Below are 18,859 nucleotides of genomic sequence, written 5' to 3'. Positions count from 1 at the left end.
GGACCCCAACCAGAAAAAAACTGTGGCATGCCTCTCAAGGCCAAATCCCTGATTTCATTGCAAGTACCCAGGGTGAAAACGACTAAGATTCACTAAATATATGAAACTTGGCCAGGACTTTAAAAAATAAATAAATAAAACTATACTTTAAGCTATACATGGTGGTTACTGTCCAGAGGCTAAACTTGGATTTTGCCATAAATTGAAGCCAGCCAAGGTTAGAGTGAGATACTAGCTCACAAATTTAAAAAAAAAAAATAATAATTCAAGGGCCATGGTGTGGCACAGCTTTAATCCAGCATTTGGGAAGCAGAGGCAGGCAGATCTCTGTGAGTCTGAGGCCAGTCTGGTCTACAGAGTAAGTTTCAGAACAGCAAAGTTTAACACAAAGAAACCCGTCTTGAAAACCAAACTACAATAATAATTCAAAATTTATTGATGTACTCTGCAACAGGTTTCTCATTATTTTAACTGATTAAGTGTACCTTTTTTTTTGGTTTTTGGAGACAGGGTTTTCTCTGTGTAGCTTTGGTGCCTTGCCTGGAACTTGCTCTTGTAGCCCGGCTGGCCTCGAACTCATAGATATCCACCTGCCTCTGCTTCCTAGTGCTGGAATTAAAGGTGTGCACCACCACCGCCCGGCTAACATTTTTAAGATTTTAATATGGTGCTTGTCAGCATATTTAGCAACAATAACGACAAAAAAGGTTTCTGTAGATACTGCAAGTTTTAAAAGAAAGGTTTGTGGAGGAAAAAAAAAAGTTTGTGAATTGCTGTTTTTAGAAAGTGACTGGTTATAAACCTGCAAAACAATTCCCCAAAGGGAGCCCCACACATGTGGCGTACGCCATTAATCCTAGCACTATGAGATAGAGGCAAGCAAACTCTATGAGTTCAAGGCCAGCCTGGTCTACATGTTAGTTCCTGGGTGGCCGGGACTATGGAGAGAATTATGATTTTCCTAAAAACTGACTTAACTATTAGGACCTAGCTCAACACACAAATTTAAACAATCTAATGCCACTGTCCTATCTCCCTTGAATGTTCGGTCTCAATGGAGAATCACTATTCAACAGCAATTGCAGTTTAAATAAAATACGGCAGTGGAACATGTTGACTTCTGAGGAGGAAACGGCAAATCCGATGTCCAGGGTAACTGGACTAATGGTCCCCGCTAAAGCAGGCCGCGATGTCTATTTAAACCAGGGGCTCACGTAGCCCAGGCTGGCCTCACATTAGCTATGGAGCCAAGGGTGCCTGCACCTGCCGGCATTACACGGATGCAGCAGCGGGCTGCAGTGTGGCTCCTGAATCAGATGCACTTAATCTTGGGGTACGGGTAGGTTGAAGGACCTTCCGCCCATCAGGAGCACTGAGTGGGCGTACCCCGCCCCCACTCCCCTGCGTCTCGGACAAGCAGCTGCACACACTGCGCACGCGCACTGGGAAACACGTGTTGGCGTCACGTGCACCACACCAGGCGGCAAGGCCGTTGGGCGCGCCTGCGCAGCTCTTCAGGCCCGCGCCGGATGCGCTGTTCTCCCGGCATCCCTAGCGCCGCTTTCCCGCCAGGATAGAGCCGAAGCGGTTTTCCGGTCCTCGCTGCGGCTTGGGTGTCGGTGTGGCGCTGCGTCTGTCGGTTGTCCTTCTTCTGTCCAGCATGTCGAGCGACTCCAGGAAGCAGCCTTCGAAGAAGGCACTGTTCGACCCCGCGTCCTTCGTGAAGGACCTGCTGGCCGGCGGCGTCGCGGCCGCCGTGTCGAAGACAGCCGTGGCCCCCATCGAGCGAGTGAAGCTGCTGCTGCAGGTGCAGGCATCCTCCAAGCAGATCAGCCCCGAGGCGCGCTACAAGGGCATGGTGGACTGCCTGGTGCGCATTCCGCGTGAGCAGGGTGCGTATGCTGCCACCCTTGGCCTCCGCGGCCCAGACGCGGGTGGGGGTGAGGGGTGACTGCAGAAAGGGTGACACGGAGAGAAAGGGGGTCACCCAAGGAGGAGGTGACATAGGGTGGTCCAGAGGTGGGTGCCCCGGGGAAACGGGGGGTCACCTAGAGGAAGGATCATGCACGGGAGGTGACCAGGCGAGGGATTATCTAGGGGAAGAGAGTGACACAGTAGATACCCTGAAAAGAGACTCAGTTAGGGAGCTGTGTGATCCCAGAAGGAGCAATCCAGAGGAAGTAAAGGAAATATCTTCTAGATCAGGAGCGGGGGTCCATCCAGAGAAGAGGGGTGACCAGAGGAAGATTTGATCCAGGGGAGTTCTTCCAGAAAAGGGGTAACCCAGGGGAAAGAGATTATCCAAACTAGGGTTCACTCAGAGGGTGAGGTGACACCGGAAGGGTTGGCACAGAGAAATTGGTTTACTCAGTAGGTTTCCGGAGAAGGGGTGGCCCACAGAAATGGGAGTGATGCAGAAGAACATGTAGGGTCAATCAGAAAGGGGGGTGTGTAGGGTTGGAGGTAGCTGCGGGAGGGTCAATCAGAAAGAGGGGATGTGTAGGGGTGGAGGTAGCTGCCGGGGGGGGGGGCTCAATCAGAAAGGGGGGGGGTGTTGTGTGGGGGGAGCTGCCAGCTACAGCCTAACAGATGTTCTTTTTGTTTTTATTTCTTGGTGTGCGATGAAGGTGGGGGGGGGGGGGTTGTTGCTGAGTGTGTAGAAACACCGACTTTTGAGCAGGGTCTATGTAGCCCTTGGTAGCCTGGAATTCACTATTAAAGGGCCAGGCTGGAATTGAACTTGAATTCATCTTCTGCCTGTTTTTGAGAGCTCTGAGATTACAGGTCTGTTTCTTAATCCTGTTTGCAGGTGAGACCCTAGCCTGCACTTTCCATGTAGGTCTGTTATAGCAGTGATTGTACTTTGAGTAACACTTGTGCCTGGCCCAGAAAAAAAATGTATGACTTCCCAGGGTTCAAGATGCTTTATGTTAATTAGTATTCAAGTGGCTTAGTTATTTTTTTTGAAGCACTAAGCTTCTGAGAAGTACAAATGTGGATGCTTTGTGAAATGAGCATCTGGTACAGTAATCAGAATTACGGGGAATAACTCATGATCTGAATCAGCCATGTCCAACGTGATCAAATGTGTGTGAGCCAGCTCAAAATGGGATGACAGCACCTTCCTCATGTGACTAAAAACCAGTTTTTTTGGTTTAATTTAATTTTTTTTAATGTCAGTCTCCCTTGTTTAGTTGGAAAGACTCCTACCAGAATGTGCTTTCTGAACATTATTCTATGCCAGTGTTGTGTGTGTTACTGTGGCTGTTACCAGAAAATTAAATCTCACTTAGTGTCATTTACACACTCAGGGTTCATTCGGTGAATTCTTTGTTCCAGAGGTCAGACTCTGAGAAAACAAATGTGTATCTCTGTTTTTGAAAGTTTTTATTAACTAATAAGAATTTAACTGCCATTAGAAATACTTCAAATTAGTTTTGCACCATCCTCAGTAATTTAGAACAACTTTGTTTTTGTTGTTTAATTTCACAATTTTTTTTCTTTTTTTAACTGATTTTTATTGAGCTCTACATTTTTCCCTGCTCCCCTCCCTGCCTCTCCCTCCCCTCCAACTCTCTCCCATGGTCCCCATGCTCCCAATTTATTCAGGAGATCTTGTCTTTTTCTACTTCCCATGTAGATTAGATCCATGTATGTCTCTCTTAGGGTCCTCATTGTTGTCTAAGTTCTCTGGGATTGTGATTTGTGGACTGGTTTTCTTTGCTTTATGTTTAAAAACTACTTTATGAGTGAGTACATGTGATAATTGCTTTCTGGGTCTGGGTTACCTCACTGAATATGATGTTTTCAAGTTCCATCCATTTGCCTGCAAACTTCAAGATGTCATTATTTTTCTCTGCTGTGTGGTACTCAAGTTAACATATTAATTACCATGTATAATTAAAGCACTTTGTGTGTTTTCAATATGTTTATGATTTGCTCTGTTATGAACTTGAAGTCGTATTAGTAATAGTCGCCATCCTGTGAGCCCCTAGATCTGGAAGCCTCCCATCCCAGGGGGAGCTATTTGCTTACTTTTATAATGTTTGTCTCATTTGCTTAAAAAAAAAGTCACCATATTTTGTGTTAGAGACCCAAAGTTCATTCACCCCACCCTGTGTAACCAACATCTCACTTTTGCCCACTTAACCGCCAGCTACACCCCTACCCAGCCTCTGGGAACCACTGCTTTACTATATTCTTGTGTTAAATGTTTTTAAATTCTACATATAAATGATACCATATGACATTTTTCTTTCCATGCTTTCCTGTTTCACTTACTATATTATCCTCAGGTTCATTTATTTTTATTGACAGTAGATTCTTCTTGAATAAAATACATCCTGACCACAGTTTCTCCTCCCTTCGCTCCTTTCGGTTTCTCCCCATCTTCCCTTGCCCCAAGATACGTTCCCTTTTCCCCTTCAGAAAAGAGCAGGCCTCCAAGAGATGATGGCCAAACAGGACAAAATAAGATGCTATAAGACAAGGCAAAAATCTTCATATCTGTGCTGGACAAGGCAATCCAATAAGAGGCAAAAGAGTCAGAGATACAGCTGAGCAGTGGTGACCCACACTTAAATCCCAACACAGGGGAGACCAGCCAGATCTACAGAGTGAGCTCCAGGATAGCCACGGCTATTATACAGAGAAACAGTGGAGAGAGACAGGCTTCCATCCACTGTTAGAAGTTCTACAAAAACATCATGCTACATATACTCAGAGGGCATGGTGCAGACCCTTGTAGGTCCCATGCTTGTTCCTTCAGTCCCTGTGAGCCCCCTTGAGTTCTGCTTAGTTGTTTCAGTGGGTCATGATCTCCTGGTATTCTCCATCTCCTCTGATTCCTGCAATATTTCATCCCCATCTTTCAAGGGGCTCCCCAATCTCCAAGAGAAGGGAGGAGGGACCCAGTGGAGACTTCTGATTTAGAATCTTAACACATAATGTCTGGCTGTGGGTTCATAGTTGTAAGTGCCATGCCTTTTCTTTTAAGGAACAGTAATTCCGTTATGTATATATTCTGCATTTTCTTAATTTATCTGCTGATGGAGCTTAGGCTATAACCCTGTATCTTGGCTGTTGTGTGTAGCACTGCACATGCAAATGCAGACATCTCAACATCCTGTTTTAGCTCCTCTATATATGTACTCAGGGATGGGATTGTGGAACCTGTGGTAGTTCTGCTTTTAGTTTTGCAGAGAATCTCATACATTATACATGGTTCTTTTTTCCCTATGTACTTAACTAATATTCTTGTCTTTCTGATGGTAGCTGTTGTAACAGATCCAAAATAACTGTGGTTTTAATTTGCATTCTCCCCATTTTCAAGTCCTAGATAAGAAAACATTTCATTTTATGAAATCACGGTCTTTTGAATTATTTTTAAAGACCCTATATAGGGCATTCTCCTAGTTAGAACTAGAGATGCCCTATTTAAAGTACACAGTCAAGCCACTTGACAGTTTGCTATCTGCTGAAAATAATCAAGATTATGGGTGAGTCATGTTCCAGAGAAACTTTAGACTATAAGGACAGCTCTAGATTTTAAGTCACATAATAGCTCAGTAATGAGGGTTGGGCAGTCCCTGGAGAACTGAGGTGGGGGATTATTTACTTCCAACAGACTAGGAGAGACTTATCTTGAAATAAAATTGATCAACTCTTCTTCCGCCACCGAGCATCACCCTTCTTCCTTTTCTGTAAATTCTAGCCCACTTTCAAAATGGTTCTAGAACATAAAAAGAAGAGGATATAGGTTTCTGTTACCCCTTTTAATTCTCGTGGTCGCATGTGTTACTCAGTAAGTGAGTCTGTGTGTTTGGTGCATTGTACTAGCACAGAACAGCTTTGTTACTGTAGGAACTGGCGTCGAGGTTTAGGGATGAGACCAGAAGTTATTAGTGGTTTCTGCTTTTTTCCCATTGACAAGTCCTGTGTTTGTTTAGCTGATACTTTTGATAAGTTCTTTAGATTTTCTGTTTGAAATGAACAAAATTTCAGTGGACTGTATAGTTAATGCTGCTGTTTCTTCCTTCAGTAAAAATGTTAAAACACATTCTTTACTAATCAAAATGAATTTATGTGTTTGATTCTGTAGGTTTTTAAGTTATTGGCGTGGCAATTTCGCAAATGTTATTCGATATTTTCCAACACAAGCTTTAAATTTCGCTTTTAAGGACAAATACAAACAACTATTCATGTCTGGAGTTAATAAAGAAAAACAGGTAATTATGGTTTTTTTTGTTTTTTTTTTTTTGTTTTTTTGTTTTTTGAGACAGGGTTTCTCTGTGGCTTTGGAGCCTGTCCTGGAGCTAGCTCTTGTAGACCAGGCTGGCCTCGAACTCACAGAGATCCGCCTGCCTCTGCCTCCCGAGTGCTGGGATTAAAGGCGTGCGCCACCACCACCCGGCAGGTAATTATGTTTTAATATGTCTAAAATTTTCTAAGAAACTATTGAATTTGTCTTACCTATAATGTCTTAGAGTGAAGGTACTCTGGTAGCTATAAAAATATAAATGGAGCATATTAAATGTTAACAAGTTAGCATATGTAGTAAGTTACAAAAATTATTTTAGCTTCAACACATTTCCTGAAATCTCTTAGCTTCAGTAGCTCAGGGTTCATTAGTCTCAAGGCTTTATTTCCCAGAGTAAGCATTAAATGTAATTCATATCTTAGAATTCCTGCTGCTTGTAAGCATAAAGAAACAGCTGTCAGGTTTATATTACCTACCACTGGGGTTGCTTATTCCCTATTATTATTATTATTGTTTTTCCTTTATGGAAGTGAAGCATGAGAGGAGTTCCTGGAGTGTAGTTCAGTAGTAGAGCACAAGCTTGCATGTGGGACTCTGGGTTTAATCTCCAGCACAGAAGCTAAGACAAGAAGGGTCAAGCCAAGAGAAAATTATGTAACAGATAGATGGAGTAAGGCTGGGGAGATAGTTCAGTAGACAAAATATTTGTTGCACAAGCAGGATGAGTTTAAGCTTCACAACACATATTTAATAAATAATTGAAGCCTGCTGGTGTGCACTAGTTATCCTCATGCTGGGGAAGGGAGACAGCCATACCTTTGGGTCTACTGGCCATCCTGCCTAGCCTAATGGGTAAGCTCTGGCTGAGTAAGTAAGAGAGCCCACCCCAAAAATGCAAGGTATATAGCCCCTGAGAAATGGCACCCAAAGTTGTCCTTTGACTTTCATATGAACACACACATACAAAAACATCGCAAACAAGATATAGAAGGGTGTGGGAGGTTTAATAGTATAGTAAACTTTTTAATAACTAGAAATAGACTAAAAATCACCTCCTTTAACACCATCATACCAAACCAAAAGAATACAACAAAAAATGAGAAGGCAATATCCTTGATGAGCACATAGGAGAGAAAAAAAATTCTTCAACAGAATTCTAGTTCATGAAGTCCAGCAGCACATGAAAAAGAAAAAGTATATATCTATCCAGATAGCACTCATTGGGCAGTTAAACAGGATGAAGTATAGTAATAGATGTTGCTACATGAATCAACCTCAAGGCATTATCAAATGGAAAAAAAACTACCACAAATAATCACATACTATGTTTTTTCATTCATATAGAATCTTCACAATTGACACTATAGAGATAGAAATATTGATAGGTACCTATGATTCAAGGCGTTAGGGAGGATGACTTATAAAGGGATATAGAATTTCTTTGGAGGTCATATAAATGTTTTAAAACTGGTAATGGTTATTTAACTCTGTGAATCCAACCATTGAATTGTATTCAAGGATAAATTGTATAAAGTGTATTTAAATGTATTAAACAACAATAATCTTGATCTCTTGAATTATAATCTGTAGGAGTATAAGTATATATAAATAACTACGGTTGAAAAAGTTTTAAGTATAATTTTAAAATAAAAGACTAGAATGTAGTGACACATTTTGAATCTTGGTCCTATGATTCACCTTTAATTATTCATAGGAAGATAATATGGTTATAGACCATATAAGGTTATAGTTTTACAGGGCTGGAGAGGAGAGATGTCATGAAAGAAATAGAGCTTAAAGCATGATCCAACAACTGTTTTTATTGATGAAAAGCAGTGTTGTAGTGAGGAGCTGTGGGCCGCTTCCCGCCGCCCAGCTCCCAGCCACCCGGCTAGCTCAGTCGGTAGAGCATGAGACTCTAATCTCAGAGACTCTTAATCTCAGGGTTGTGGGTTTGAGCCCCACGTTGGCCTGTCAGGCCAAGCAGTTTCTTTATTAATTAACCAGTGAAATCATCAGATAGATAGAAGACACACCTACATCACAGTGTGAAGGGCATTCTAGGCCAAAATAAAATTAGGAGTTTCAGAGCAGTCTAAGATTGAAAACTAATTTTAAAAACATTAGGAACTGAATGTAGGCAGGAAACTGAATTTGGCTAGGATATTTTCACTTGACTTATTTTGTGGTTACAAAGACCTTGTATCCTGCATTTTTCTTAACGCTCCGGTTTAGATAATCTGTTCTAGTCTCAGCCCATGATGCTGTCCTGGGCTCTGTCCCCAGCATGAGAACATAATGGGGAAGAGGTTGCATATTTGTTCATAAGAGCAGCTTATAAATACTGGGTTGCTTTTAATCTTTTTAAAAGTTGGTTTAGCTATTTTTAACTGTCATATTCAGTAGGTTAATGCTTTTTAACTTTGTGTATTTCAGTTCTGGAGGTGGTTTCTAGCAAACCTGGCTTCTGGAGGGGCTGCTGGAGCAACAGCTTGTGTGGGTATATCCACTAGATTTGCCAGAACCGATTAGGTGTTGATATTGGAAAAGGTACAATTTTATAAGTATTAAACTATTCCTTTGTGCTTTGAGCTATTGTGTATCAACTTTGTTATCAAATGAAAGTTTTTGAGATTTATTTTTATTTATGTGTATGTGTGTGTCTGTGTGGGTGTAACTGTCATGTATACAGGTGCTGGTAGAGGCCAGAAAAGGGTGTTCGTCCCCTGGAACTGAAATTGCAGGCACTTGTGAGCCATTTAGCATAAGTGCTGGAAACCGAACTCGTCCTCTGGAAGAGCCGCAAACACTCCTAACTGCTGAGCCATCTTTCTAGTTTCTAGTCTACAGAATTTATTCTGAACCAAATATGTAGTAATCATGCTTAGAGCATCTACTTTTTTCTTTTTTTTAAAGAGAAAATCGAAATGAACATTTAACAAATGAGTAAGCCCAAAGCTTGCCAGTAAGTTTCTGTTGTTCTCATAGACCCTTCTATATTCCTTATTGTTTATAGTGGTTCTTCTCTGGTGAGATTAACAGCTGTAACTCTGGAGATTTCCTTTGTTTTTTCCTAAATATTTTATGTCAAACTGCTTACTTTAGTAAGAGATTAATATTTTCTTTTCTTTCTTTTTTTGTTTGTTTTTTGTTTTTCAAGGCAGGGTTTTTCTGTAACTTTGGAGCTTGTCCTGGAACTAGCTCTTGTAGACCAGGCTGGCCTTGAACTCACAGAGATGAGTGCTGGGATTAAAGGTGTGCATCACCACTGCCCGACTGAGATTAATATTTTCAGTTAATTTATTTTAAAATACTTCCTACAGCCTTGAATAAATGGGAAGATTACTTGTGTCCTTCAAAAAATTTTCTGGGTAGAAGTCTCAGATCATTTGAATCTTTAAAGTATTTCATTACTTTGATTAAGATGTTTTATATAAATATTACTTAGAATTTTAATTGCTTTATTTTAGGTCCCGAGCAACGGCAATTCAAGGGGTTAGGTGACTGCATCATGAAAATAGCAAAGTCAGATGGAATTATTGGTCTATACCAAGGGTTTGGTGTCTCCGTTCAGGGTATCATTGTTTACCGAGCCTCTTATTTTGGAGCTTATGACACCGTTAAGGTAATTTGGTGACTTTAAATTGCTGTTAGATACATGGTTTGTTCTTTTTATCCTAATTAATATATTCTAATTAACATATACTTTATTTACATAAGGCAAAATAAATGATAAAGTAGAGAATAAGTTTTATTTAATCCATGACAATTGTATGAATATAATTCAGTTAAATTTTAACTATTATAACAGACTTTACATGAACATTTTTTTTCAACAAGGAAGTTTTTGAGGCTTTGCATAATAAACAGGATATCATGGAAAGTGTGCTGGTTGAGTCTCTGTATCTTCTGTAGGTAAAAAATGCATGTTCTAACTGTTTTGCTGATTTGCTTTAATTGTATTATCACTTTTTATATGCAGATAATCAGTGTCAGAACTAAGGAAGGGCTAATTAAATGGCTTGGTTCAACCACTTGCCACTGTTGGATTAAATTATTAAATGATAAGCAAAACATCTTTGCTCTTCACCACTGTTGCATGTTTCCAAAAGGAATCAATGGAAGTATTATCAGCATTTTCTATTAAAAGTTAAGAGGGATTTTATACTAGACTTGCATGTTACTCCTCTTCCCCTCTTAATACTATAAATGTAGTTAAATATCGTTATTGTGGTATAGAAAGATTACTTTAGCTTAATCTATTATTATTGGAATTTGTATCTCAAATGCATGTGTAATCACAGACAGTGTCCTGTGCATGTTATCTCCTTCAGTAGTAACAATCAGGGATGCTTCTTCACCAGCATGGAACTTTCAAGTTGTTCATCAAATATCACTTTTCAGTTATACAAGAAAGACCTTTTTTAGTCAGTGGATGCTGACATTTTGTTTTATGTGCCATTAATAGTCTAATTTTAATAGTTTCTAAAACATTTTATATGTTTTATTTCCATAAATCTGAAGCATCATCGTGTGTGAACATCATACATTTTCTTACCAATCTCCTGTTACGAACTCCAGCTAGATTTGGTTTGATCTGTGGTTCTGGATATCAAATGCAGGGCCTTCTACATGCTAGGCAAACTCTTTACCACTGACCTACATTCTCAGCTCCAGATGTTTTTAAATTGTACTTTAAATATAATTTCATCATCTTTCATGTATTTATAAAAAATATCCTTTGAATTAATTTAAGATACTTTGTAAAACTAGATTAATTACTTGATAACATTTTTCTCCTAGGGCTTATTGCCAAAGCCGAAGGAAACCCCGTTTTCTTGTCTCTTTCATCATTGCTCAAATCGTGACGACCTGTTCTGGAATTCTCTCCTATCCCTTTGACACGGTCAGAAGACGTATGATGATGCAGGTAACAGACTTATGTTTATCTGAATCTGTATCTTACATGCAGATGTAATATACTTGGATTTCAGATACATTTTAGCTGAAAGGCAAAGTTCATTTTTCTACTTCGTTTGCTCCAGCTAGTATTGTTTCCTGCTGTAAAAGAGCCCGCAAAGCTCTTCCTTTGTGCTGTGAGAACAAAACTGCCTTCTGCTCCTGAATGTCTGGGAGTGTGGCAGGGAGGGAGTAATAGAGATTACATGAATATTCCCATCTTTTAAATTTTTCTGAAATAATTATTCTTTGATGGGTGTGGTTATTTTGCCTTTATGTATGTCTGTGCACCCGTTGTTTGCCCAGTGCCCAGGATGCCAGGAAGAGGACACTGGATCCCCAGGAGCTGGATTTACAGATGGTTGTGAGCCACCGTATGAGTTCTGGGAATTAAACTTAGGGCCTTTGAAATATTACTTCATGTACTCTGTGTTCTAAACATAAATGTCTAAACTTTATGTGTTCTATCTCTTTCATGCTACACTCATTTCTTAGTAAACATTTGACTGCTTAGTCTACACTAAGTTCTAGTGGTACAAGTAGAACCTGCACCCAAACTCATAGTGCTGTACTGAAGACACACAGTTACTGATTAAAAAGAAATGTGCAAAGGACCTAGGAATGCACACTGCCTAAGGTGATCAGATCCAGCCTCCTGATAGCAGAATCTCAGTGATGATGGAGTGGAGCCCATGGAACATGCCGCTTTCCTTGTGACAGCAGCTTTGACAGTTGCATTTCTGAGGCACTGATTCTATAGCTTTAGGACTTACTTTCCTGGAAATTGTAAATTATGTTTTGGTAGGTTTGCTTCTCTGTTTTTTGAGATTTAAAAATAATTATCATAAATTTTGTTATATGTAACTCTTCAAAATTTCTGATCATCTGCATTTATGTTGTCCTTGAAATTTCTAATAATTTGGAGGTCATTCTTTTTCCAAAATATTACTTACAGAAAATTTCCCCCAATATATTTTAAAGAACTTATTTAACTTTCCACGTTATTGTTTTCATTATCTTTTGACTTAAAAAAAAAACTGTGTTTATGCATACTTGTGTGTTTATCTGTGTGAGTGCAGACATACATGCAAAGGTCGTAGGACAACCTCAGGTGTCAGACCTCACTCTCCACCTTGCTTTAGACAGGGCTCTTGCTTACCTGCCCGTGACAGGTTAGCTGGCCCCTGAGCTTCCAGGAGTCTCCAGCCTCCACCCCATCTCACCATAGGAGCCCTAGGACTTTGGACTAAGTGGGTTCTGGGGATTTGAAGTCAGGTCCTCACACTTAGAGGAAGCTCTGGGCCACCTCCTCCATCACATACTCCACTGTGTTTGTTTTCCCTTATAATTTGTGCTTATGCACTTGTTCCTACTTTATTTCTTCTTAAACTTTTAAAACTCTTCAATCTTTTTAGCCCCTTATAAACTTATCACTCATACTTCATCTACAGATTTAATATAAAGAGTCTTGGGGCCATTTGTTTTTCCAGGTTTTCTTTTTAGAAAAAATCCTAAACCCCAAACAGGTATTTTTTAGTGATAATTTTGATCTATATTTTTCAGTTAATTAAAATGTGGTGAGATTAAACCATGATTTATGTAATGTTATCCTTTAACATTTGGCAAACCTAGCATATGGGCAGTGCTTCTGTAAATGCCAACAGTCTTCATTCCCTCAGTGCAGTATTAAGTATACTCTCATTAGCTCAGCACAGCATGGATTTTATTCATAGTGCTGATGTCCCAAAGATAATAATCTAATAGAAAATTGTCTTTTACACATAGAGCGGTGAGTCTGAACGGCAGTATAAAGGAACCTTAGACTGCTTTATGAAAATATACCAACATGAAGGAACAGCTGCATTCTTCCGTGGTGCCTTCTCCAACATTCTTCGTGGTACAGGAGGTGCCTTGGTGTTGGTGCTATACGATAAAATCAAAGAATTCCTCAACATTGATATTGGAGGTAGTTCATCAGGAGATTAAATTGAGAATATGCATATTTCTAATGTAAAAACATGAAAATTACATAGCTGCCATTTGTATATATTTTGATAGTGTGTTACTACTGTCAGTGTCTTTGACAGTGTTTATTCTGCAATAAAGAAAATGCTTTTTCAAGATTTTAGTATTAAAAGTCAGAACAAAATGGGTTTCTTCCCACTTAGACCAGAATCATTTAGTAAGGCATTTTATTATAGATAGTGTATGTTACTTCTGTTAAAAAAAAATTCTTATACTTGTGAACACTATATAATGTGGAATCTGATAAATAAAAGTATCTTTAAATTTTTGTTTGCTTTGGACAGCTGTAATCCCATCTTTCACAAGTTGTATAGTATGACAGATAGTTCCTAAACATTTATCAAGGGTTGCCATCAGTGTCTCTTACATAAATCAGCTTTCTTCTGCAGCAGCTGTTAATGCATCTCAAGCATGACTGTTAGCACTTACAGTTCCTATCAGACTATATGAAACTTTGCTAATGTTTAGTCTTGCTAGTATGAGTATATCTTGAAACAAGAAATCTCCCTTCAACATTAGATTTTGTATTCTGTATTGATAATAAAGCAAGTTCAAAACTATTGTAATGAGCCTTTTCTTCCCGACACACACACACACACACACACACACACACACACACAAACAAACTTTACCTATAAGGACATGATAGTCACATGTGTGTTGACATGGAGCTGGCTTAATTACAGCTAGCCAACAAAAGATGGTCCTCAAACTGGGCACAGTGGAGAATGCCCATAATCCTAGCACTTTAGGAGATGGATGCAAAAGGATTCAGAGTTCAAACCATAGAGATTCATGGATTTGCAGAGAGACCCTGTCTCAGAACAAATAGTTCTCTAAGGAGATGTGGTAAGTGCTCTTTCCAAGGTTTTGTAGGAGGTTCTCATTTTTTCAGTGATGCAAAATTTAAAAAGTACAATACTCAAGATTTTAAAGATTTGATTGGTAAAAGAGTGTTAAGCCAGTGGAGATAAGCTATGAAGAAATCTTGTGAGACTACGATTGGTATAATGGAGTAGAAAATTTTCCTGATATTTCAGTATTTCATTGACAGTAATTTAAGATATATAGGTGGTGTTCAAAGGAAAAATCTCTTAAGAACTCTTAGCATGGTTTCTTGAAGTTATCATTGTAACATAGAAGTCAGAAACAAAAAATCATTTCAGATCAAAAAAATTAATAAAACAACCATTTGGAATCATGTCCCATATAAATATAAGCGAAGCTGTTACTACTTAAAAGAGTCATGCTTACAGCAGAGAAATCTTTAAAGTCCTGAATGACACAGGTAAAGAATGAGCTAGCCACTCAGTCACTAGACTACAGTCTTTTTTTTTTTTTTTTTTTTTTTTTTTGGTTTTTCGAGACAGGGTTTCCCTGTAGTTTCTAGAGCCTGTTCTGGAACTAGCTCTTGTAGACCAGGCTGGCCTCGTACTCAGAGATCCACCTGCCTCCCGAGTGCTGGGATTAAAGGCGTGTGCCACCACCGCCTGGCTAGACTACAGTCTTAACCCTAGAATTTTGTAGTCAGGAAAGAAAAGTTAGATGATTAGCATCCTAGACTGAGCTGAACTCTGTCACTAAACTGTTATCAGAGATCAGTTACATGATCAAAGTAGCATAGACTTATTAAGTAAATAACTTGTTATGAAGACTAGTATTGGCAAAGCACAGCAAAAGCATACTTAAATGGATACTTAATTACCAGTGCTGATTTTCTTAGTCTTGTTTAATAAGTTTCTTTAATTTTTTTCTAAAACACTTAGAAATTAGAGCAGCATTTTTTCCATGAAATATTTGAGTCAACATGCTGACCGAAATAAACAGTGATTTTAAAATAAGATATATAGCTTCTTTTCATGTGTGTTTCAGTGGGACTTAGCAAAATGCAATTTCTTAAAGTATTATTGAACCTGTTTAGTATGTGGATATTATAATTTCAGTTCAATAAAATAGTTTACTGTGGGAGACATAATTTCTTTTGAACTGTCTGAGAATTTCATACATGGATAAAATATATTTTGATCAAATGCACTCCCCTCCAGTTTCTCCCCTGCCCTCTTCAGCAGTATTCCTTACCAGCCAACCTCTAGTATCGGTGTTTTAAGCCCCAAGTCCAGTTAGTGAGCACGGGTGTAGGAGAAACTACTGGAGCATGGGTGGCTGCACCTGGGAAGAAACCAGTCCTCCCCCCAGCAGCCACCAGTTACCAATAGCTCCTCCCCCGTCCTTGCTGGGATTCTGGCTGACCTGATCTTGTGTGGGTCTTGTGCGTGTCATCATGGTCACTGTGAGTTCGCCTGGCAGATCTCATTCCACTGCACACATCTAGCCCATAGTCTCCTCCGTGATCCCTGAGCTGCTAGGGTGCCATATGAATGCTTCATTTAGAGCTGGGAGCTACAGTCTCTACACATTGACCAGTTGTCGTTCCCTGTAATAATTGCTCTCTATTATAAAAAGAAGCTTCTCTAAAGAGGATTGAGAGACACTCAGATGGGTCTAGATAAGAACTGAGTGGCAGTTTATCATTACTTTTACTTAGCTAAATAGTAACAGGTTCTCTGGCCAGGACCTATGACCTCGCTAACCACAGGCTTTAGCCCAGGTGAAGGTATCAGGCAAGAGGTTCTGACCTGTGATGCTGCCTAAATCTAATGAGGAAGCGGTTGCTCCTACAGCATCCTCCCCGCTGGGCACCAATGGCCATATCTTGTTGGGCTAGTTGTAGCTTGCAGAATTCGCAGCATGGCACATGTTGATTACATTTCTTCCTGGATAGCATGCAGGCTAGCCAATACGGATTAAGATTCTAAATTGATGCTAGTTTGATTTCTCCATATCTTGTGATTCAAGGATGTGTTATCATTAGCAATAGGGTCTTACCCTCAACTTCTGTAGGGTAACCAAGAACAGTACAATAGCCTGTAAGGTTTAGGGGATCTCTGGGACCCCACTGACAAACAGGTTGAAAAGAGGTAATCCATACCTAGCACTGGGGTTTTTATTTGGTAGCCTGTGGTGTCTGAGGGAGGCATTGATCCTCATTACAGAGTAACTCCATTTAAAGTCTGTATGTCTGCATGTCTATGTGTGTCTGTGTAATTTTTTAGGAAGCTTCAACAGTAGTAAGCTTCCATACGGCATTTTCAAAGTCCTTTAGTGTTAGCTATCCCTTACCATAATTACTTCTCTGCTCTGCCCTCTCATCCCCCACCCCATTTAACCCTTCCTGTTCCATATTCCCTTTTCCCCATTCATAACCGTGTGTTCTCTGTCTCCCTTTCCTTGAAATCCACCCTGCCATTGCCCCTTACTAGTTTTTCTGCCTTTTATGGGTACTCGAATTCAGATACACATATTAGAAGATTCAAATCTAGCATCCACATAGAAGACATCATTGTCATTCTGAATCTAGGTTACCGCAGTCTGAACGATTACTTCTAGCTCCATCCATTTACCTGCAAATTTCACAATTTTGTTTTTCTTATTTACAACAGAATAATCATTCTTTTTAATTTTTTGGTAATTCTGTAAGGCTGTTCTCATTGACGTTCATTATTAGGGGATTAGTAATTTTTGGAAGAGACAAGCTGTCTTGTATTTCCATTCTGTTTCTCTTTTTCTGTGTGTGTGGCAGGAGTTGGACAGATCAGGAAGTGCAGTAGAGTGCTAGGGTCATAGTGGGACCCTTGACCTGTGGGGGTGGAGCTGGGTGGACCAGTGGGGGCCTGATTCTTAAGAAGATAAATTAGTAGGCTTCTTATTTATTAGGTTTTTTGAAAGGGTTTCTTTTTTTTCCTTTTTTTTTTGTTGTTGTTGTTTTTCAAGACAGGGTTTCTCTGCAGCTTTTTTAGAGCCTGTCCTGGAACTAGCTCTTGTAGACCAGGCTGGCCTCGAACTCACAGAGATCCACCTGCCTCTGCCTCCTGAGTGCTGGGATTAAAGACGTGCGCCACCACCACCCGGCTTTTTGAAAGGGTTTCTGTCTACAAAAGTAGCACTCCATTTCTGGTCTTTTGGTATTTTTTGTTTGTTCATTTTTAATTTATTTATTGGTTTCTAGACTGTTTCTCTTTGTAGCCCTGGCAGTCCTGGAACTCAGAAATCTGTCAGCCTCTGCCTCCTGGTATTAAAGGCGTGTGCAACCATCACTTGCCTCATTTTTGGTCTTTTGAATATGAAAGCTTTCTAAACTTCTATGCAAATCCTTTTTAGAGCATTTATTACAGGGTAGATTTCCTATTTATTTCAAAACTACTCATATACTTAAGACTTCACTGGTATGAAGCATATAAAAACCGATATATTCCATACTCGTAACCTCACAGTCAGAATGTGGAGTTCTTAACATGGGTAGAGGTGGTAATGGTGGGTAGACTGGAAAAGATTAAGGTACCAACTGCAATCAAAGGAAAGAAACAGAATCAGCTAGCAGACAGCAAAGGGAGGCCTCATGACTTTAAACTGAGTCTTACACCATGTTGGCTTGAAACATGGGAAGTCGGTACAGTGCTCAATAGAGATAATGGCCCAGTAACTTGAAACGGTCAACTCACATTTGGATAATGCCAAGTGGCCCGGAGAGTGGAAAATAAACAGCTGGTGTAGAAAACGTGTCAGGAGAGTGAGAATAGATCAGTTCACTTTGTTCTGCGAGGACAAAATACACCAAATAATTTATAAAGAGCTTGTTCTCCGCACTTCTGCCGCCTGACACTCAAGACAGCAACTGTGCTGCTGTGTCCTACAGAGCAGGCAGGAGCAGCCTCTAAACCATGTGACACTTCATTTATAGGGCTCTTGACTCCATTAATGAGACAGGAGCCCGCATGGCCTCGTCACCTCACACGGGCACGACTCAGTACAGCTTGGATAGGACACATCCAGCTCCCACGTGAATCAAGCAATGAAGGACTCCGATGTACAGAGCTGAATGTTCAGGCAGTGGACAACCGTTATTTAAAAATTTGGTATTTAAAAACTACCAAAATCAAATCTGTGCTTTAGGAGAACAGGTAGGCTCCGTAATGGGCGGGGACAGGGGAGGACAATGAAAGTAGAGACAAGATAGCAAATCAAAGCGTTACTCCAGTTGAAAAAGAGATTCTGGGTCATGCAACTCTCAGTTGTATATGCCAGGAAGCACCAATATGTCAAGTTTTGTTGGCATGGTTGTCCATCTCCCATAAACACACATAAATTATATTCAAAGGGGCTTGAGGGTAATGTCTTAGTAAAAGAAAGGAGGAAGATATGTAAGACTGGGAAATAAGTGACGGTTGCAGCCACTTGTAGGTTTCAGAAACACTAGTGCCAACACCAGGGTAGTTTTGACACCCACATGAAAATAGGAATTTCAGCTCTGGCTGACCTGGGAACTGGAAATTGAAGCTCCTCGTGCCTTCCAGCTCCAGCGCTATCCAGTAAAGCTGACGAGTGCTGAGGTATGCTCATGCACACTGGGAGTGCACCTGGGATCCCAGTGTTTAGGCGGAGACAGAATTGCCACAAGCTCAAGGATAGCCTGAACTGCATTGACTAAGAAAGAAAAAGTGGAGGATAAGGATGCACGCGTGTGGCGCCCACCATCTAGAGCACACACGTTCACACTGT

General features: G+C 40.2%; 1 protein-coding gene across 1 annotated transcript; it reads left to right on the top strand.

Moving 5' to 3' along the window:
- Nucleotides 1-1,660: 1,660 nt before the first annotated feature.
- Slc25a31 (solute carrier family 25 member 31) lies at nt 1,661-13,204 on the top strand. Its single transcript, XM_038348200.1, is given in 8 exon segments — nt 1,661-1,896; nt 6,101-6,227; nt 8,696-8,780; nt 8,783-8,809; nt 9,730-9,884; nt 11,063-11,092; nt 11,094-11,189; nt 13,004-13,204. Coding segments are annotated over 8 exon segments (957 nt in total).
- The last annotated feature ends 5,655 nt before the right edge of the window (nt 13,205-18,859 follow it).

The sequence above is a fragment of the Arvicola amphibius genome, chromosome 11 (genome assembly GCF_903992535.2).
Source record: "Arvicola amphibius chromosome 11, mArvAmp1.2, whole genome shotgun sequence".
Classification (NCBI taxonomy): domain Eukaryota; kingdom Metazoa; phylum Chordata; class Mammalia; order Rodentia; family Cricetidae; genus Arvicola; species Arvicola amphibius.
This window is presented reverse-complemented; position numbering and strand designations above follow the sequence as displayed.